Raw genomic sequence first — 23,501 nt, forward strand, 5'->3', positions numbered from 1 at the left:
ATGACGTGATTGAGATCTTGATCGTCTTTGACTTGTCTTCCCTTCTGTTATAGTTTCATGTGTCTGCTTGATTGACATTGTTACTAATTGACAGGTTGCTGACATGGTCTATATTTACCAGGTCAATTTGATTAACAATAATTCTGTTGTTAGTATGTCGTTCACACATTCAATATAATAGTCTTGATATGTTTTAGCTGTGACTGTACCCATTATTATTATTATTATTATTATTTCTCTTTATGGTTTTCGTTTGTTCGATCATTAATCTTTTAAGTATTCTTAGTGTTGCAGGAGTTGTTGCTCTTATTTATTGTTGTGCGTGAAAAGTTTACGTTTATTTTTGATGTTATACTGATCTGTTACTTGAGAGTTTGACATTTCATACTGGAATATAATAGGATATGATATATTATATATATATATATATATCTATATATAATATATATGTATATATATATGTATGCATGTATTATGTATGTGTGTGTATGTATGAATGTTGGCAGCAGGTTTCCCTTTATGTAAATGTCGTTTCTTACTAATCTTTTCTGTCTTCCTTATTATCTTCCTCTGTTCCTCTGATAACTGATGGAGTAAAGCGCCAAAGTTCATTTTGATGGACGTTTTATTGCTTAGGACGTTTCGTCTCTTCTAGAGACAGACATCTTCGGCTACAAATCAGAGATTGCAAAGAAATTCAAACATACGTATACCATTCTTTTGAAGGAATGCGTGTCAAAAATATAACTACCTAATGGTTAAAGTCCAATAATCTTAATGGTTAAAATCCAATATTCAGCAGTTAGTGTTTCGAAATTGACAGTTAAAACATAGAGCGTTTCGAAATCAACAGTTAAAACATAGAGCGTTTCGAAATCAATAGTTAAAACATAGTTTTGTTATTAATCTTATTTACAAATGGCCTGTTAACAATGGCCAAGAATTGTTTATTTAGGTATTTACATACTTGGAAACGACCAGACGAAAAATAAATCGTTTTAGATTGCTCAACAAAGAACTGTAAAAGAGACATTCAAATAGTATGTGCAAAATTAATAAATATAGTTTTCACACACGTAAAAATATAAGTAAATTATAAAATACAGTTATCAAAGTCAGAATAGAACAAGATAAAACATAACAAAAACAAAGAAAACTCAAATATTTTCCTAAGTCCAACGTCGGCGACACATTTTTAGTCTGCTGTATTTCTTCTTTCACTATCGCAAGGTAGAATTATTGCGTTGATTCCTCGCACATTATATTGAATGGCAGTGACGTTTATAAATTTGCAGGGTGTTTGATAGACAGTCTTATTCCATGTATGCCGATCGAAATAGTCAAGTAAGTATATGTTTATTTTGGAAAGACGATACATGTTCAGGCTTGCGATTTAGAAGTTAAAATGACCAAAGCTAATTCGATCATCTCGGCGCTATCACCTTTTTCATATGTGTTTCTCAAGACACAGAAAGACCCAAACGATCCAGCCTCAGGTTGGGAAACTTACTTTCTTGCTTATAAATGACTTTGAAATGAAATTTGTTGCGATATCTTGCAATAAGAGCTTATAAGCTAAATTCGAATGCAAGCCAGGATGAAAGAGGACCGTGAAGCGTACAGTTAACGCAGCCCACTCACTTGACGATAAATTAATAGGTAAATAGAATAAGAACCTTGCTGTCTGGTGCAACGAGCCTTAGTGATCTGATGGAAGCGTTAAGGGGTCACAATAAGGCGCTGAAGCCAACACCGTAAATAAGACAGGCTAACCTCATTGCAGGCAAGCTGCATTAGCGAAAATGGACCGAGCAGCTTCCCTACAAAGGCGAAAAGGTCATATCCTCTTTAAAGTCCGAAACAACCGCCCATTGTTGTGCTAATTCCCTGCTTAGATCCTCTTCCTCCGCCGAGCTGTGTGTACGTGTGTGTGTGTGTGTGTGTGTGTGTGTGTGTAAGTATGTGTGTGTTTTACGTGCCTGGTCAACTGAATAAATCCAGCAGGTATTTTTGTCACCTGGATCAGTCGACTGATGTTTGATCGTGCGTAGGCGGTATGACGACGGCAGTGTCTACTGCTTAAACTGCTTTCTTATTTGCTCTAGTAGTGTTCGTGTGTTGGTCCTTCTCCATTCATGTTCTTATACGACCGATAACTGTTCATTCATATGGTCATGTATTTATAGATGAATTTATTCGTGTCTGCATTGTGTACAGTTATGAATGGTTTTCTTTGTGGGTTATACATAACTCTCGATATGTTTACTTGTGGAATTCCCACCTGTTTCATCCATACTTCTATAATGCTTGTTTATGATAGTATCTTATCGTATTTTGTGATTCGATGCTTCTTGCTTCTGGTAACGAGAAACGAATCTTCTGGTTGGAGATTCTTTTCTCGTTACTTGACTAATGCTTTTGTTAGCGCAAAACTCCAAATCAATCTTTCCTATTACCGCAATTACCTCGTCATTTTAGTTATCGAGAGAGAGAGAGAGAGAGAGAGAGAGTTGTGACGGGCTATTTTTAATTATCTCGTGAAGGAGAGACAGAAGGAATGTATTTTCCCTGAAATTAAATGTATTTATTTTTTTAAGAGACATGGAAGGAAGAAAACTCGGGATTTTTCTTGTATACTCCTCCCTTGTTCTTCTTCTCGTTTCTAGGATCCACCCTACCTTCCTTTCACATCTCGGGAAGCTCCCCTGTGACGCACGAAATTCCTTGAAATGTTGAAGGCACAATAAAGTAAAAAAATAGAAATAGAAATGCCTTTTTCTGAGTATTTCATGCAAACTCTCTCTCTCTCTCTCTCTCTCTTTCTCTCTCTCTCTCTCTCTCTCTCTCTCTCTCTCTCTCTCTACTTTGTTATATGAGAGACTTGTAAAGTTATGTATTTGAATGTTTAGTTTTAGGTGAGGGTTGAATTGTTGTGCTATTATGTTATGAACGGAGCTTCCCCCTTTTCTTTTTCTCCCTGCTTATGTCCCCTTTTGCTACTAATTTTGCCTCTCCCCAAACTCACAGCGTAATACGTGTCACGTAAGTGTGCCACCCGGAAGAGGGAGGGTGGGCGTGTTCATATAGTCTTTTCCGCCGTCTTCATTTTCGAAGAATCTACGTTTCGTGATTTTTTTTTCTTATCTCCGTCAGATGCATAATCTTTTCCCGGAAGTCGTCAACTTATCATTGCGTAAGGCATCGCTTTCCATAAGGGTATTCTTCGCTAATGTCCTTATCTATACTAACTTAATGAATAATAATGGTAAAATTTGTGTGAAGCAAATATGATTTTCTCTGTCATGACTCTCAATCCTCGATAAATTTTACTTTAGGGAAAGCCTTCTTCCAGTAGGATGTTCTTCATAAATGTTGCTATTTAACAATTTTAGTGACAGGTAGAAAAGTAATGTTGAAATGTGACATCTAAAGTTCTGGTAAGAGTCCCCCCTCCCCCCACCCGCCCAAACCCACACACACTTACTTCTTGGAAGCTATCCTTCCATAAATTTTCATTCAGCGAAATTCTTTCTACAAGTATTGTATTTGCTATTCTGAACCACAAATAATCATAAAAAAATAATGTACAGAGTAATGGTTACAAAAAAGGTATAGTATAGCCCCCTTGTCATGACGGTATTCCTTCGACAAATCTTAATTTAGTGCAGTTCTGTCGTTCTAAAGTAAAATTAACTTCCATTTTTCGGTAGGATGCCGTCTTCTCGCTTCTTCTCCCCCTGCTGGCTGGCTCCCCTTTCCTCTCTTGAAGGACAAATTTCCCCCTTATTTTTTAGCATAAAATCCGTCGACTTTTTCCCCTCAGATGCCACTGGCTCACCTTGGGCCTCCTCCTCTCTCTCTCTCTCTCTCTCTCTCTCTCTCTCTCTCTCTCTCTCTCTCTCTCTCTCTCTTCCCGAGGGGGAAAGTCAGCCAGCAACCATCATCCCAAGAAGCATAAGCGTAGCAAAGGCGGACAATGAGGTCGTTTACATGCCAGATCTCTGGCTCTTGACTCCGAACAACGCAGGCACAAACTGCTCTCCCCTTTCCTGAGATGATGGCACGAGAGAGAGAGAGAGAGAGAGAGAGAGAGAGAGAGAGAGAGAGAGAGAGAATAATATTTCATCATTCAGGTGCTGATGGTAATGAATTATCCTACAGCGTTCCGTTAATTTTTTTCTCAGTTAGTTATTTTTAAGGGGTGTAACTGTTCTTGGTGAGTATTAGTCTGTTTAATTACACACACACACACACACACACACACACACACACACATATATATATATATATATATATATATATCATATATATAATATATATTTATATGTGTATATATCCTTATATATATGTATTATATATATGTGCGTGTGTATGTATGTATATGTATATTTAGACAGACCAATAGACAGGGAGATAAGCCTGTGGTACATGTAAATGATCTATTTATCCCAACGCAAAGAATTAATTTGTTCACGCACGGTAAAATCGAATGTCCGTTTATGAGCTCGCTCGCTTGCTTATATGCATAAATGTTGGCGCGCACTGCATATGGATAACAGTTTTGTTTGTGTAATCCAATCCAATAAATCCCATGGGTAATATCAGCGACATGTAAATTTCCGTGAATTGCAAATTTGATCTTGTCAGCTGGTATTGACGCTTGATCTGAAGCGTTAAAGGATTTTTGGGAAGCTTTTATTGGCAAGTAACGACGACAGCTGTTGATGAGCTACCGGCAACAAAAATAATAACAACAACAACAACAATAACAACAATAATAATAATAATAGTAGTAATAATAATAATTGGTAGGATAGTATCAGTATGACCTTACCACTACAGCTACCTTACTATTATTGCTTCAATAATAATAATAATAATAATAATAATAATAATAATAATAATAATAATAATAATGATAATGATAATAATAATAATAATAATTTTTGTTACTCCATTACCTAACAGTGATCACCAAAATCATTTTTCTAAGTCTCCTCACTGCTAATATACTTTATTTCTCCAACTTCGAATCACAGGAACATAAATAAGGAGAGAGAGAGAGAGAGAGAGAGAGAGAGAAGAATAGATGTTTTTATAAAGGATTTATTTTTTCCTTCCTGAGTCTCCTCTCTCTCTCTCTCCGAATCCACTCGTCACAGCTCCTCCCTCCGTCCATATTTCCTGTTCCTATTCTGTATTCTAGGGTCATTCGCCGCCACTCGTCACAGAAGCAAACGGTCGACATTAAAATGCAATTCAAGGGACCATGAATACAAAGTGGCAGATAAACTCGTCTTTTAGAGTAAGAGTAAGAGAGAGAGAGAGAGAGAGAGAGAGAGAGAGAGAGAGAGAGAGAGAGAGAGGTGTGTCAGTGTAGATCATCGCGTAACTTGCAAATGCGCTGGAGCAGCTGGAATTAGCTACTTATGATGCACTGATATCTCGACATCCGTCCCGTATCCACTTCTCAAGGAAAGAACAGAGTGTGTAGTATGTATGGCCGCCTATCATCTGTGGGAAAGGCTCGGTAGTGTGTGTGTGTGTGTGTGCGCGCGCGCTCGCGAGCCTTGACGTCTTCTGCCGTAGTATTATATATTTATTTTTTGTTGAGGATCTGGATAGCAAGATGCTATTCCGACTTTTATTCTGAGTAATAAACGTATATTACCGCTATTATTTCTAAGTCCACCGAATAATTTTTTTCGATTTTTTTTTATACAAATATTTACTATAAGAATGTTTGAGAGTCCAGCTAATATATTCAAATGCTATTTTATTACCGTTTCTAATATTTTTTTGTTCACCGGGGATTATATTTCATAAGTCGTCTTCGTATGGAATATTTGAAAATTGATTTGTAAAGCGCGCTAAATGACCTCATAGGTTCCACTGCTTGGCCTTTAGCCTAAATTCTGTATCCAATTCAATTCAAAACCGTTGTAATTGTATAGAACTGATAGCACGCTTAACTAAGAGAAGGGACATTGAAATAAATCTTTTGCTGCGTGAGTATGTCCGTAATCCTTTTATACGCCTTCCAGGCCTGGAGCGTTCTTGATACAGTCGAATCATTCATTAGCTTTCAAACCGTTTAGCTAGTCTTTTAAGTCATCTTGTCTTTTATAACATGTTTCTCCGGACAATTACTCATTCCTGGAGTAGATTGGAAGGAGGGGCAGATGGCGAAGATATACATCTCTAAGATAGGATGATTGATAATTAAGCTGATAGCGATCTGTGAGGACCTCCGATCTCCAAAGATCGGACAATACTGTGTGTGTGTGTGTGTGAGAGAGAGAGAGAGAGAGAGAGAGAGAGAGAGAGAGAGAGAGAGACCCAGGGACGTTGTTAAGCCCTTGATGGCAGGTTATAAAGGAGAGAGAAGGAGGAAGTTTTTTCGGGGTCCTTTTTCAAAACACCCCACTTAAGTGTTACGTTAAGTTGTTTAGAAAGAAAGAGAGAGAGCGAGCGTTCACTTCTTCTTTTTTTCGGAATTTCTTATAAAAGCCTTTGTATTTTCTTCGGCTCTGTTGCTTGGGCCAAGAAATTGTCATATTTTTATGTAATATTGAGAGTTCATTCTTTATTTGAAATAGGAATATATCAAAACGTATTGAACAATACCATTTTACTAATACAAATAGTCTTATTATTAACCGATTGTTGGCATATTTTTCAGAACAGATTGTTAAAGAAATTTGTAGGTATTATCGAAAAACTTCTTACATTTGATTAACGAATCCCTTATTAAGAAATTGTCTACAACAAATGGCTGCAGTTTGTCAGTAGATACAAAATGTTTTTGTGTAATGTATATTCATTTATGGACATGAGTATGTAGTATATATATCTAATTTATTTCCAAATGAACAATGTATAATATTGTAGTCTCACATACAGACACATACTCAAATATGTACAAACATATATTTAATATCTTTGTGTTTACGTTCCCGCACTGTATGTAAAGTAAGAGAGAATCACACCATAACATTCACGAATCCAAGAAGCACAACCACCTCGATAAACCTCAAACCCATCTCTGGCCAGCGTTGGCACTCATTCGCCCTTATCGTGAGGCCCCATTTGTTCGATCAAGCAGTTGCCCCATAACTGGGGTCATCATCGCCCGCTAATAGCTTATGAACCATCGGAACACTTTTGAGCATTGAAAAGGGGAGAAGATTGAAATCTACAACACTAAAGGGACTAGATTTGTCGTGCTGTCTGGCACACTCCCTCTTACCATTGTGTCCGCTTCATGTTTATGAATGTGTGTGTGTGTTTATGTATGTATAGAAGGGGGAACTGTGGAGACCACTTTGCACGTCGAGTGCTTTCGTTAAGTCGTAAGGGCCGATTATGACTGTTATTGTTATAGACACAACGGCTTTATACCACCACCATCCCATCTCGGCTCACGCGCTCTTTCACTTCGCGATAATGTCAGTGATTTGTTATCTTTCCACGTGCTAATTGTTGGAAGAAACTGCACCGAGTATGACTTCTTATCGCTATTCCCAGTTTTGTTCGATTCAGATTTTCATCTGTTTCTTTGAAGTGCACAGATGTTGCTGAGAGTTGGTCCTTTGTCTGTTGTTAAAAGGCTCACGTTATATGATGACTTGAGCGTGCGCGTTTCCGTTATCATGATAAGAACATACACAAACAGGCATATGTATATGTATACATACATACATATATATATATATATATATATATATATATATATATATATATGCGTGTGTGTGTGTTTGTTTGTGTACATAGATGTAAGTATGTGGATATGTTTAAAACTAGAATTCCTACATATGTGAAATTTGGTTCCCAAGATTTTGATGAAGAAGAAAAGATCGGTCAGAATTTAAAATTAGATGTTTTTAAGTGAGTGAAGGCAGCTATAATATCCTCTTGTGACGGTATCAAAGGTTACTTGATTACCTTATCTGCTTATGTGGATTTCTTCTATGGTTTTTTCCAGTGTCCCTTCTTGTTCATTTAGTCTCTTCACCGTCGTTTTTATGGCAGAACAAAATTTGAAAAATATACGAAAAGTGAAATTTTACTGCAGTATTATTATTATTATTATTATTATTATTATTATTATTATTATTATTATTATTACTATTATTACTATTATTATATTTTTTTATTGCACTAAAAAGAATGGCAGTTTCAATGAAGAATGTTTCAAAAAAGGCTTCTTAAAAGATAATAATAATAATAATAATAATACTAATTAATAATAATAATAATAATAATAATAATAATAATAATAATAATTATTATTATTATTATTATTATTATTATTATTATTATTATTATTATTATTATTATTATTATTATATTAGTAGCTTAACTGGACCACTGAGTAACATTTCTAGAGTCTCATAAGTTTGACTATACGACTCGTTCTTAAATAAGAGATCATAATGAGAGCACGGTAAAGTCAGAGAAGTTGGACAGCCAGGTCGGAGGAGACAAGAGAGAACGGATGAAACGTTCGCGAAAAGACAGACCGTAATGCAACTGTGTCCTAGGGACATTGGGAAGTAGAAATGGAAGCAAGAGAATGGATGTTGGGGTCAAGATTCGTCTTTTTTAGTTTTGAGTTTATAAAATGCCACATTTGTTGTTATGTATATAAATGCTACACTGATATTACTATCGGTGGCTCTTCATCATTCATTTCTGCATATTTTGGTCACCGTCCGCGTTTCTCAACGTGCTTATTGAAAGTGGCAACTGTCATAACCTAGAATTGGATCTCTCTTCGCTAATTTTGGCTTAGTTCACACAAAACCAAGCTAAGTATGAGTATTTATATTTAAAGATGCTCATAATCCGTGAAATATCACATACAAATGTTCGTATACCTGTCTACTTAGCTAGTGAATTTATATACTGATTTAATTTACTGGCTCATTAAAAAAAGAATAATTTCCTTTTTTTTTAACTTTAGGTATCGAGAGATTTTCTTTCCGTTTTTTCTGCCTCGGAGATCTGCTCTTGTACGCCTCATGAGACACTTCGTGCTTTTTCTTTGATGTTTATTAATTTCCTTTACTCCTAAGATAATTGAATAGAATCCACATGAACAGGTGTGCGTAAAACTATATGAGAATAAATCGGAGATTTTTCATGCCATAGTTCTCAAATATTAGAAAATAATTTGAATATTGACATTTTTCCTCTGCCAGGTCCCTTTTTCTGGTTTTTCACGAAAATAACACCAGGGTTATTCTACTAATTACTTGGATGTTTTTTTTATCCCGTGTCCTTTTTTCCGTCCTCTCTTCTAAAAAATGCTCAGAAAGAAGGAGGGGGCGATTCATTACGCCATAATTGTGTTACGAAACACTTGATGAAAACAAGAGAGTTTGCCCCCCCCCTCCCCCGAGCACCCTGACCCCCAGCAAGCCTTAGTCTTCCCCTGCCCCCTACCCCCGTTTCTAATTTCCAAACTCTTCCCCCTTCCCTTCCTAATACAGGTTCAAGATGAAGCTAATGAAATTAAGTTTTATCTGGCTTGTCTGATAAAGCTTTTGTTATTAGCCCTTTGTTCACCTTTTTTTTTCTCCGTCTTTTGACGGATTTTGTTGCGTCTTGTAGGTCAAGTGTTTGTTGTTTTACCTTAAGGTTTTAGATTTTGTACATAACGGGTTCATGGGTATTGCTTAATAATTTAGCAAACAACAAGGATTTATTTGTGTACTTGAAGTTTTGGGCTCGTGCGAGTATTTTTTAAAGTGAAATAATTTTTGTACTGGATATTAGGGGCTCTCTGTTTCATGTATAAAGAATTTTCTTGCTTATGTAAGTGTATACATTCACCAGGTTAAAGATCTCTTACTTTTCATTAATGTTTCGAAATTTAGTTCAAGGCAATTAATATTTGGCTCGTATTTTCAGTCGTGTGAGCCTGGTCTGTATTTTTTTTTATTAAATATTCTTGGGTTTATTTCTAGACAATTTCTTTATCCATCCCATCTTGTGAAGGTTTATGTTTCATTGAAATTGAATTGAGGTTTCAAGTGACCCTAAACTCTGTAGATTAGATTGTAAGTTTCTCGTTTTGGGGGGAACTCTGTTGGTAATTCTTGTTTCAGTTTTATATATAACATAGAAATTCATGCATTTTTTTCACTGTTATTACTAGAAAAGATTTCACGGTACCTTTTGAAGGGCTATGGTATGTAGTTGTGCAGGAGTGTTGCAACCAACCCCTTCCCCCTGGGTGAGACAAATGATGATGTTAGAGGCGGTTAATACACTTTTCGTAGCAGTTAGGCAGACGACATGACCTGCTCTCGATTATTTTAATTATATAGTGAAAAAAAAAGTTGTGCAGTTTTCCGAGATGCAAGTACTTGACGTATCTTTTCACAAAGTTACTTTTTTCGTGGAACAGAAAACAGTTTGGAAAAGAGAAAAAGACGGGGAGAAATGACAGAGCAAGAAAGCTATCCTCTACCTTTGGCTTTCTGAACAGTCAGACAGAAATAACATACGAACTTCGGCGGCAGAGCCAAATCTTCGAATTCTATAGCAGAGAACAAGAGGCGTGTGATCCCCACGCAATTATCGCGTTTGTACAAAGGTCGGGTCGAAAACGAAAATAAAAAAGGATACATTTCTCCAAGGTTATTGAAAAGGCGCATCCTGCATCCCTCAGCGGTTTCGAAAGGATAGCGGATCCGGAGCATATACACTTCTGGGCGTGGTGAAGCGGGAGTTTCAAGACATTTGAAGAACACTTCAGATTGCGCGACGTCGCTTCCACTTGGTGTCGAGGGTAACACTTCATAACTGACCAGCGTAGCGAGATGATGATGGAAGGGTCTGTTTTGTATCCGTTTTTCGTTTGACTTCCATCATTTTTTCCCCCAAACCCGTTGTACTGTTTCGATGTTTGTCTTCTTGCCTTGCGCATTTCTTTACCGGGTTTGGTAGAATCTTGTATATATATGTTTATGTATATATATATATATATATATATATATATATATACTATATGTATATATATATGTATGTATGTATGTATCTATGTATGTACATATACACAGACATATATACATACATACATATATTATGTATATATATATATATATATATATATATATATAATATATATATATATATATATATTTATATATATATAGACTTACGAGATTTTATATGCCTTCAAATACCTAGATGGTAAAAGGCTAGTTATCAATTTCCTAAAATATTAAAGCTCAGGAACTCTAAATTCATAATGCAGTACTTGTCCCTGTACCGTTGATAATAATAAAGTCCTACGCTGCGGAGTACGTCTGTAGGGACAACTATTTTTTTCTAACATAATTTGTTAGTCACTTGATATCTAGATTAAATAACCAGCGTAATTGTCATTGATCGGAAACCTTATATAATGGTAAAAACACAAGGTTGTGATCCTTCTTTTTTATTCGGGAAATTGTTATTCTTTTCTGTTTATATATTGATTAAACACATACCATGGGTTTACAGATTAGGTGTTACGTTGCTAAAATAACAGCATGCTGTTTTACAGTAGGTTACCTCGGAAGTCCATAAATTATATATATATATATATATATATATATATATATATATATATATATATATATACATACATATATATCTAATGTTTGTGTATATACTATATAATGTGTTCACATGTGTATGTGTGTACGGCAGCGCACGAATGAAGGAGGTAAGGCTTTTGTGTGTGTAATATAAAATTCTTTAGGGCGCAGTGGCCTGAAGAAGTATGCATGAGATACCTCACGAAAGAGCTAGGTACGGATCCCTTTTCATTTTGTTTAAGCTCTTTTAGTATACATAAACACACACACACACATATGTATATATATATATATATATATATATATATATATATATATATATACTTAAACGTATAGTCCGTCCATGCTTATAGTATTTTACTGTCATGGTACCTGACTATATTTCAGTGACTTCTTTTTTTTTTTTAGATTTTATGAGGTGTTGAATTATCAGCTTCCCTTTCTACGGTATCGAATCTCTCTCTCTCTCTCTCTCGTCTCTCTCTCATCTCTCTCTCTCTCTCTCTCGTCAACTCTTCCGCCTCTCTCTCTCTCACACACACATTTTTCCCCTGAGCATACGACGAATCAGAGCCCAACAAAAATGACTCTGAAACGAATTCCGCGGTCAAATCAGGCGTATGGGGCCACGTCTGTAAGCCATGATTGTTAATTTTCTCGCCCGCCCCCTTCCCCCCACCCCCATGCACTTTGATGGCAGGGTTTGGAAAGAGGGGAGGATTGGCCCTGAGGGGAAAAGGGAGAACGCAGGGAGGGGAGGGGAGGGGAGGGGAGAGGGGGTTGGTCTGCTTCTGCTGCTGCTGCTGCTGCTGTGTTTTTGGTTTGAGAGAGAGAGAGAGAGAGAGAGAGAGAAGGGATGGGATTGCCGTGTTTGAAGGGGTTGGGGAGGAAGGGGGATAGGTGGAAATGTAATGGAAAAGAGATAGATGGGTGGAACAGGGGGGAAAGTTATGGGGGATATGTTTTCGGGAGAAGAAATGTAGCGGCGGGGGTCCTCCGCCCCTTGTTTTTTTTTTTATACGGCTCTGGCAGTGCCTAGGGAAGATTCAAAACTGGCTGGCGAAGGGGTAATGATTTTTAGGGGTGGATAGATGGGTTCTGATGGTGTAATGGGAGGACACGGCTTGCTTTATTTTTGAAATCATTATCCCTTTTTTTCGATCATGCTTTCTTTCCCCCTTTTACTTTGGTTAGGGGAATATGAAGGGAGTTGGATATGTGAAAGGTAGGAGTATAGAGAGATGTAACGGGTAGAGAAAGAGGATGAGTAAGTGTAGAGAGATAGTAAAGGGGGAGGAGAAAGAGGATGAGTAAGGGGGAGGAAGAGGAGGATGTGTTTGTGGGGGGAGCTTTTTTTGGGTGGGTTTGGTGGGCTGGTTTGGGGGGAGGGGGGTCTGTATGCCCGAGGTTGGGTTTTCCGCTCTGGTGGCCGCTTTGATTTGAAAAACATGCGTCTGCCTCGAAAAACTCGATTTGCGACCGGATTCCTCTCTTTTATATATGAAATGGTTATGCGTAACTCAATTTCCAAATGTGGGTGTTATATTTTAGGTGGCGGCTGAATAGGTTTGTGTGTGTAGGGGGTTGGGTTAGGGGAAGCGGTTTAGATACTCGCAGGTGATGGTTGTTAGTTCAAACCTTTGATGATTTCGCCTCTTTCTCTCTTTATTCTTACTTCTCCTCCCTTCTTCCCTGCTGCGTCGAATTCGTATAGCTACCATTGCTTCGGGTCCTTGTCATAATTAGTAATAATAAGAATCATAATAATAATGATTATGATGATAATAATTCTACTATTACTACTAGCTGTAATAATACTAATTATTAATACTACTGTTATTATTACCGTCACTACTACTATCAGTAGTTATAACAATGACAATGGTTCCTTTGGGTTATCAATTTATTTTTAGTTTGTTTGTCTTTGAGTTCATGCAAGTTTTTAAACCGTATGGAATATTTTATTTTGTTCCCTTTTTACCACAGCGGCTACCGATAGTACTAATTTGAATAATTTTATTTAAGAAAAATAAATTCTTAGTATATAAAATATTGTGATTGTTATTGCTTTTGTTGTTGTTGATTGAGTTTCCATTTAACTTCGATTTTCATCTTCCGTCCCTGTAGGTTCATATTTCACTTTCGATTTGATGAATAAAATGTGTGTGAGCTCCCCATAGCGCAACTTAGATTGAATGCAGATGGAAAAAATGTTGGCGTGGACGATCACTGTTCACCATCCATCTGTTGGAGCAGAGGGCCGAGACAGACCATAAAATATTTAGGTTTTATAATTAACTGGCAGCGGAGAGCATTTTTGCGCTAATTTTGTGAAGGGACCATTTTTCCATTTCACATAGATGTGAAGCCGCAGCCCACCATGAAAATAAATAAACAAACAAATAAATATATCTCATACATACACCCAATTATTTCCCAGATTAGGTGCTGTGCAGTCATTGGCACGATTCATAATGAATTAATGCTCGATATTAGGCTCCGTTTAATTATTATGATTTTTTTTCGGGACTATCACCAAATTACACATAATTGGGTTGTAATGTCTGTGAACGGCATTTCAGCCTATTTTCATTATCTGGACATCACAAGGGTTGTCTTTGATGTACATGTACGTATATTTTCCAATATAATTTTAATTAGTCCGTATCTGATTATTAAGTATTGATGTAGAGTCCATTTTCACAGTGGGCCACCATTATGAATTTGATTTGTCCGTATTTAATTGGTAGTTGTTGCCCGATTTATTGGCTTCTGCGTCGCAGGCCGCTTTAAGCTTTCGGTAGAAAAAAGCTTCGCTTTTGTTTATACAGGCTCAAAGGGAGATCCATAATGACCCCGTTTTGCGCAGGTGCCGTCGTCAGTGGCGATTTCGCCGCACTTTTTATTCCCGGGGTGGTCACTGCGACCTGCATAGGTACACAGTTCAACCTGCTGCTATTTACATGTAGATGGGATTCATTCTTTTACCTCTCTAATCCTGGACTTGCATTTCAATGGCGAAGAGGCGTGACTTGACTTGCTTTTTAGTGGCCAAGCGTCGTGGCTAGTCTTGCATTTCAATGACCCTCGCAACAACAGACTGGCATACTGATGACCGGAGCTGCGAAATGACTCGCACGAGTATTTCAGTTGCTAGAGGGTTGACTAGGCAGGTCACAGTGGTTGCAAGTGCGGCTGTCAGTTTCTTTTTTAGTTTTGGCTGATGGTGGAGAGAAATTGTTATTTGTTTCAATATGAGGAAACACATCAGATTTATTATTCTTTCCGATCTTGTTTGGCTTCCTTTGTAGTGTGGGGTTTTAAGATTTTGAGAGGTTGAAATTTGTTATCATCTAATATTTACTTACTCCCAAGGCATTGAGCCTAAAGACTATGAATAAATATTTCAACATAATTAAAGCAACTTAGGATAAAGAATGATAAATAAGAGGTAGTACGTTGACGTTCAAGTAATTAAAGTTTGAAGTTTGAAAAGACCGATGCGTTCGCCTACACTGCAACCCATATGGTAATGTGCGCAGAGCCGAGTAAGTGAAATCTGGCAATTCTCTCCCGTAGACATTCATGGAAGGGGATTGTGTCTCCTTTCAGATTTGCTAAAAAAAATTTTATTAACGAATTCGATATAGATTATATAATTGATGTATCGATGTACTATCGTATTTTAGGATATTGGAAACAGGTCTGTGATACACTTTATATAATACCATAATAATGTAAGGTATTTACACGCGTTGTAACAGACGAAATAATAACAAATGGATTATGTTTTACGAGCAGAGAGGGCGCGGGTCATAAACTCAGATTACCGCCTCGTACGAAGCATCTCAACCCCCTTCTCGTCGCATAACTCGACGACGCTGCAGTAAATTTGTGACATAATATACGAAAAAAAATAATAATAATTTTGTGTTGGAGTGGTTATAGGCCGGCCATCACTCACGGAGAGCAGACAGCAAGTGACTGGAGGGGGTTGCCGAGACTGGGGACAAAATGATGGATCCACCCGTCCCTCCCGCCAATAGGGGGCCGGCTCATCCTGCCGCCTGAGTTGCTGGTTACCGAAATTCTTTCGCTGATTTGACACCTCGCCAAAAATGCTACTTGCAAAATAGATAAAAATGAAATCATCAGCGTGGCAAACGAAGCCGCTTCGAGTAGACACGCAGCCAGGAATAGTATGGCGAAGACGTATAGATAGGGAATAGAAGGCGGTAATAAATCCCGCTCCGGTATTGATGGTATCGCGTTGAGAGGCGCGTCTAATGTCCCGTAAGTTCTCTACAATCCCACTCATCAATCTACGCAAGGAGTCACCAAGACAATAGCGTAAAAAAAGGGGACTACGCAACTACTGCATCAGCGCGGAAGCAACGCTATTTTATCGATGACAAAATAAGGAGGGGTAAAGATGTCACTCCCAGAATCCATAAACACATTCTCTCTCTCTCTCTCTCTCTCTCTCTCTCTCTCTCTCTCCTCTCCGCTCTCTCTCTCTCTCTCTGTAGTAATAATCATGAATATGTGACGATTTTAGTAAGACATTTTATTATTATTATTGCTATAATTAATGCACCGTTAAGCGCACTGCAACCATTTGATATATGCAGGGAAATTATTTCCGAAGTGCGAGTGAATAATTAGAAAGTCCAGCCTCTGCTTATTATGAAAATGTATTTCATTTTTTTATTCAGCCGAATAAAACGTTACATTCTTTCGTATGGTACGTTTTGCTGAGATTGATTTTGTTGTTGCATAAAGCGGATTACGACTTTTGGTGCAGTTATATTTTGCATAAGATGTATTGCTTAATTTGTATACTCGGCAGATACAACATGGAGATGAAATTTATGAAAAGGAATTTTAATATAATTACATAAACAAGTATGTGTGTATATATATACACACACACACATATATATATATATATGTGGGTGTGTGTGTGTGTGTGTGTGTGTGTGTGTGTGTGTACCTGCATTAACATGCTTATACACAACTCTATGCTTATATGTTACGGAAATGTAAGTATATCAGACGTCGGTCCGTAATTATGTAAAGAAAAAAAGTATCAGTATGTACTATATAAAAGGATTAAATGCTTCTTTTCCAGAATAAAAAGGCGAGTAAAAATAATGCAGATATATTATTATATGATATTATATATAATATATATTATATATATATCTATATATATTATTTTATATTTTGTAATTTGGAAGAATGTTGACTTAGTGTGTACCTACGTACGGAACTGTGTTTGTACATAAATAACTGACAGAGTATTTTCTATGTTCTTTGACGGCTAATGTTGACTTTTCTCCATAACATTTTAATACAATTCGTATGAATCCGTGTATGTTTAATTTGTCTTAGACGCAAAATCCTACAGCCACTGTTGCCATCTCGAGGTTTTACGAGTTCCATCAGTTCTTCATACCCTTCACTTTCAGGCTGTGGAATTCTGTTCTTCATCTATGTTTTCCCCTTGTGTATATAAGATTATGATCTCACTGATAACGGTTCTTAATATAAATTGAGTGATTGGACTATATTTCACTGAAGGACTTGCGGTGCTGGAAAGTTCATCATAGGAATCCTATATATAAATTATATTTTATTTTTACCGTATTACGAAGACTAAGAATTTCTTTGATATGTTACTCGATTTATTTATAATAAAAGCTTTATCACTCATCTTATGATATTCATGAAAAAGCGTTTTATTTATAGAGTCGATTTGGCAAATCATCTTTAATGCCGGCAAGTCTTTGATTGAAAATATACCTAAAGTAGTGGCTACGTGAGGGTTTTTACTACGTCAAAATGCTCTTTTCTCTAACATTAGAGACATTCTTTTTTAAAGTAAATAATCAAGGCAGCTTAATATGTACCAGAACCATATAACCTTTTCATAATAACACGGATTACGTTGTAGCGACATTGGCACGACCATGTTTTAGAGAAAAAATATGTTCAGAAGAGAACTAACGAACGGGAAGTTACTTTTAAAACAAACGTAACCTTTGGATAAAACATTAGGAAATTGCTAAAGGATAAAGATTGGGTAGAGAATAAAAAGAGAAAACAAAGTATGAAACGACTAAAGAAAGCATTTTTCGAAAAACGATAGTTATAAAAAAAAAAGGGAAAAGCAAAAATCCTGGATGATAACGTTCATACACCGTATGGCATGTGCATGGGTATCAGGAAGCCGGAGGTCTATGGAGTCCCAGGGTTGCAGGGGGTAATGTCATGTCGGTGGTAGGGCTTGTGTGTGGGAAAGGAGGTGGGGAAGGGGGATGAGGGAGGGAGGTAAAAATCATATCACAATATCAATCATTCATAATTGAAACTTCAACGCCAGCCCGCTCCGTACATCCGACAACAATGTAGTCGGTAATTTAATCAGTGACCACAAAGTACTGTCATTTATCAACAAGAAGCGATGTTTTTCTGATTTTTATCTCTCTCTCTCTCTCTCTCTCTCTCTCTCTCTCTCTCTCTCTCTCTCTCTCTCTCTCTGATGGTTTTCTTTTATTATTCATATCGTTCAGTTCACTGAATTATATTTCTTTCATTGTCTCTGTTTATAGTATATTTCCCATTTTGCTTCCAGGAGGATTGGCTGTAAAAGGGTGGTTGTCTTTTTCTTTTTCATATCCTTTGTAGCCTCAATTGCGACGCCCACATTTGTTCAGCTATTAGGTACCTAATCCGCTGCTTCTGTCCGTTTTCCCATATTTGCATATATATATATATATATATATATATATATATATATATATATTATATATATATATATATATATATTATATTATATGTATATATAATGTGTGTGTATGTTAAATTATATTGCCCTTTAAGTTATCTCTTACGTAATACAGCCTTATACGTTATTTTTTATGAATACGTAGTACACGGATATCAGGAGTATGAACTACCATTAATTTCCAGTTCAAAGATTACAGGCTCCTTCCTTTTCGCCGCCATGTCCCCTTGTCTCCGTTTTTATGGCATCCAAATCGTGTTCTTTTCATCGCTCCATTATCATTGTTACCAAAATTCTCTCTCTCTCTCTCTCTCTCTTTTCTCTCTCTCTCTCTCTCTCTCCTTCCTTTCTTAACCTCACCCCTCCTTCCTCTACCCCTCTATATCTCTCGCCGTAACTTGATTATGTCGTAAGTTTACTCCCCAATAAGTAATTACGTCTTTCATCAGGGGCGCGCGTGCGTACACAAATACACACAGCACACACGTACAAACTCTCATACACGTTTTATGATGGCCACCATGGTACGGGTGTGTTTGTAGCATTTTCGTCTCACCCCTTTATTATTTGTTTGTGAAGGCTTTGTAGTTGCTATTTGTTTCGTTGTCATACTTGTCATTGAAACAAAGACACATTGTAAACAAGGTGTCTCTTTGATATAGCCGTTGATCTGATTCTCTTCTGTTTATATTTCTTCTAACGTTATACATGTTATTTTGTGATGAAAGATGATATCTTTGTTTTTACTGAAAGAAACATTACGCATGGTTGTCGAAGTTCATTTTTTTCGCAGCATGTTATGTGTTAATTGGAGATTGCTTTATGCAAATGTACTGAAAATGGAAAGAATATCTCTCTCTCTCTCTCTCTCTCTCTCTCTCTCTCTCTCTCTCTCTCTCTCTCTCTCTCTCTCTCTCATATATTACACTACATATAAATATATGTACTATGCCCCTGTTTCCCTATAGTTTAATTTAAAGCTAGCTTAATAAGACGAGGATATTATAACGCCCAAGTGTAATTTCAATATACGTAAAAATCACTCATGTATGCCATTGCCACCTATGCACATGGGTGCCGTAAGTGCTTACACAAATGGATACACAAGCATTTGTGGATGCACAGAGGCCTGACCTAGCCTGACCTGATTAATACCAGCGCTAGGTTATATTTCCTTTGATATTTACTGGATATGAATACCCAAATCAGTGCGTCCAAGATAAGAAAGTAACATTATTATAGAAATTGAACTGAACTTTGGCAACCATTCTCAACCCAGAGACACTGAACTGAACTTGGGCAACCATTCTCAATCCTTAGACACAACTGAACTTTGGCAACCATTCTCAACCCAGAGACACTAAACTGAACTTTGGCAAACATTCTCAACCCAGAGACACTGAACTGAACTTTGGCAACCATTCTCAACCCAGAGACACTGAACTGAACTTTGGCAACCATTCTCAACCCAGAGACACTAAACTGAACTTTGGCAACCATTCTCAACCCAGAGACACTGAACTGAACTTGGGCAACCATTCTCAACCCAGAGACACTGAACTGAACTTGGGCAACCATTCTCAATCCTTAGACACAACTGAACTTGGGCAGCCATTCTCAACCCAGAGACACTGAACTGAACTTTGGCAAACATTCTCAACCTAGAGACGCTTCGATGGCGGTAAAAAAAAAAAAAAAATGAAGAAATTGGGAATATGGCAAGACGCCTATAAGGAGTGAGTGAGTGAGTGACTGAGTGAGGGAGAAGGATTTTTGGGGAGAAAGGAGGGGCAGGGGGGGAATAGTAATTGAGTTAGGGGGGTGAGGTAGTCTTTTTACCAATGAGGGGAGCGACAGTAACGAGGAAGTCTGGATGGAATCTTAATGCTGAGGAGAGAGAGAGAGAGAGAGAGAGAGAGAGAGAGAGAGAGAGAGAGAGACCTACCGCAAAGATGGAGGGATATGAAGAAGAAGAAAAAGAAGAAGTAGAAGAAGAGGAGGAGGAGACGGAGATAAGTAGGGACAGCGAGGGTATCTTAGCTGTGTTGAACTTACCGGAGATTCGGTCTGATCGTCCTTGACTCTTTTCATTAGTGTATTTCGAGTATCTCATTATATATTTTATATATATATACATATATATATATCTATAAATATATATATATATATATATATATATATATATATATATATATATTTATATATATATATATATGTGTGTATATATATATATATTTTGTTTGTGTGTGAATAAGTAGGTGTGTATACAAGTGTCTTCATTATGTCGACTTTCACGATTAGTTTTATTCCGGCTGCACAATTGAGTATTATAAGTCTGAAGAACAAAGAACAATACTATGTGCTTAAAAAGAGGTCATTAAGGTGACCCAGACGTTAAAATCGAAGGCCATCTTGAGTTCCGTTTAAGATTTTGATATGTATGCAAGTATTAAGGCTTCATAGATAATGTTAAGAACACGAAGAATAGGAGGAGAGGATCTCAAAATTTCTTTAATGATTACGGACATGAGCATTCGTTCGTTTAGGTGTAAAATGTATATGCATATATGAAATATATGTAGGTCTATGGTACTTACAAAAAGTATATTAATGTTGTGTGAATGTTTTAATTATAGATATATATATTATATATGTGTGTGTGTATATATATTATAGATATGTATACACGTTTCTGTATATATATATATATATATATATATATATATATATGGGGATACAATCCACAATGTAGTAAATTCCTCTGTAGTTTAAATATATAGTTCTTTGTATAGGATTAAACTACAAGAGGAATTTACTTCATTGTGGATTGTATCCCCATTTACTTAGAGGTACGACATAGTACCTGGCTTCTGCATATATAATATATATATATATCATATATATATAATATATATATATAATGTGTGTGTTTCCTTTTCTATAATAATTCTACATTATTAATGACATCGATGGATTATTTCAGTTCGCCTGTCTACTCTAGCACAGGTAGGTTAGTGATTCGAACCGTAGGTGTGCCTAAGAGCTCTTAGTTTTATATGCAGGCCTTTCTTTTTTATGCTCTCTTAGGAGGCATCAGTTCTACAGACTTGATTATATCTCCTTCTCTATTTTTATTTATTTTTTTTTTTTCTATTTTGGCCGAGAGTCATTGAACGGATTTCCGAGCTCTCCCGAGATTGAACGAGAGAGCCAACTAAGCCTCGCGCGACCTTCCTTGGCAGTGGAAGCTCTTGAAGGTTTCTCTTACGCGCTTAACGGGAAGGGAAGACGAGTCAGAAAACTGTTGCTGAGGAATTGTTCTGTAGTTCTGCCGTCGCCTTTGCTGGAATCTTTAATAAGGAGAAGAAGGGGATTGAGAAATGAAGACCTTCGTCGCTAAGTTGGTGTTTTCTTTCTTTCTCCCGCTTTGGGTGGAAGTCATTTGAATATCGTCTTCTTTCTAATGAGAAATAATCGCTCAAGTAATTCCTACTTATTTTGTGTTATTGTCTTACCTGGGAGCTTGTACGGAACGTTAGTCCTTCGCGGGCACTCTCTTATTTTCTAAGCAACGTGGCATTCTTTAGTCAAGAAGGGATTAGTACCTCTTACACCTCGCTGAGTAATAAAAAATAAAAATGAAGGTCATCAGCATTCTCTCTCTCTCTCTCTCTCTCTCTCTCTCTCTCTCTCTCAGGTATACGGTCTTGACATTATGGCTCGAATTTTCCAGTTATTCGGCAATATGAAAATTTTGTGTACTATTTTACAGGTTAAACATTCTTATCTGAATTGTGCGTCAGTAATCGAAGTCTTAATAAAGAGCAGACAGTTTCCCTTTTCAGACTTGTCAATTACTTATCAATATACATTTGATTTTATAGATTTTATAGCTTTTCCTTACAAACAAGCTTGGAGCAGGCTGGAACTAGGTGCTGCTCTCTCCTCTACCCTACTGCCCCCACTCCCATTCGGGGCGGACCAACAGGTTTGCAGGAGAAGGGTGTATGTCTCGGCTACTCTCTCGTTCCCCTACCTACTGGACAAACTGGTTTGCAGGAGGAGGGTGGCTGTGTCATATCTCCCCTGCTGTTACCCGGGGAAGAACAAACAAGATCCACTTTGATTTATTGTTACAAATAAAAAAAAAACGCTTCCTTCATAATTTTATGGGTCCGGGAGAATCATACGCACACATCCCATTTGTGTTCGGTCGTTTATGACGACGTTCAGTAAAGCAGAAAAAAAGATCAAGAAAAGCCTCTTAGTGTCACAGAACTTCCTCCGGCTTCTCTTATTGGTTTAAAGGTATTCCCGTTTTTGCTGCTTCGACATTGCCGTTTAGCCACACGCAAGTAGATGTCCCAATTTACTCGCTCTGTCACCTCTCTTCGGTGCCAACATAGACGGAAGGCAACACAAGGGCGTTCGCATACATATGCATACGCGCGAGGACACACACATATATATATATATATCATAATAATATGTCTATCTATATATTCATATACAAATATATCTATATCTCTAAATATATATATATATATATATTATATATATATATAATTATAATTAATATTTCGTATACAACGCTAAGCTACAAATGTCCTTTAATATCCAATTCGCCCTACCTCGGAAATTATACTTTTTCTCATAAAGTGAAGGGAATTTTTTCATTGGTAATAAGTACCCTCAAAAAGACGAACTTATTATCAACTAAAAAATTCCTCTTCGTTTAACATATATGAAAATATATTATTTCCAAAGTAGGGCGCATTGGACATTAAAGAACTTGTAGCTTAATGCTTGCATATGAAACTCGGCCATGTGATAAAATCCATTCATGTGCACTAGGATCTTTAACCTTCGGACTGGATGATCTCTTGTTCCTCTTTCCTTGTCCTCTCTGATTGGAGAACATGCTACCCGATTCAAGAAACTGTAACTCCGCCCACCACTGCTTAATTTTGTATATAAAGCTCTGTAAACTATGCTGTTACTTAGTGAGAACTTGAAAACGTAGAACATACAAAAGTACTTTTCCAAGTCCCGTTTTTCACTCGCTTTCTTACGTGGATTTTATGATATTCCCAAGCACGTGGACTTTGGTGCTACATTGA

The 23,501-nt window shown here is 37.0% G+C and overlaps 1 protein-coding gene and 1 long non-coding RNA gene across 11 annotated transcripts in view; one reads left to right on the forward strand and one right to left on the reverse strand.

Annotated features, from left to right (window-relative positions):
* The window catches only part of LOC135200299 (uncharacterized), a 444,923-nt gene that overhangs the window by 53,334 nt on the left and 368,088 nt on the right, over positions 1 to 23,501 (forward strand). The gene's annotated exons all lie outside the window — the stretch shown is intronic.
* The window catches only part of LOC135200298 (paired box protein Pax-6-like), a 208,736-nt gene that overhangs the window by 36,304 nt on the left and 148,931 nt on the right, over positions 1 to 23,501 (reverse strand). For 6 of the 9 annotated variants that reach the window (XM_064228834.1, XM_064228833.1, XM_064228831.1 and 3 more), the window contains one exon: positions 10,180 to 10,236. The exons of the other annotated variants lie outside the window; for them this stretch is intronic. In XM_064228834.1, coding sequence (XP_064084904.1) covers positions 10,180 to 10,236 — 57 coding nt within the window. The remainder of the gene's footprint in view (positions 1 to 10,179; positions 10,237 to 23,501) is intronic. 9 annotated transcript variants of the gene reach the window in all.

Source organism: Macrobrachium nipponense, chromosome 26, assembly GCF_015104395.2.
Source record: "Macrobrachium nipponense isolate FS-2020 chromosome 26, ASM1510439v2, whole genome shotgun sequence".
Taxonomy (NCBI): Eukaryota; Metazoa; Arthropoda; class Malacostraca; order Decapoda; family Palaemonidae; genus Macrobrachium; species Macrobrachium nipponense.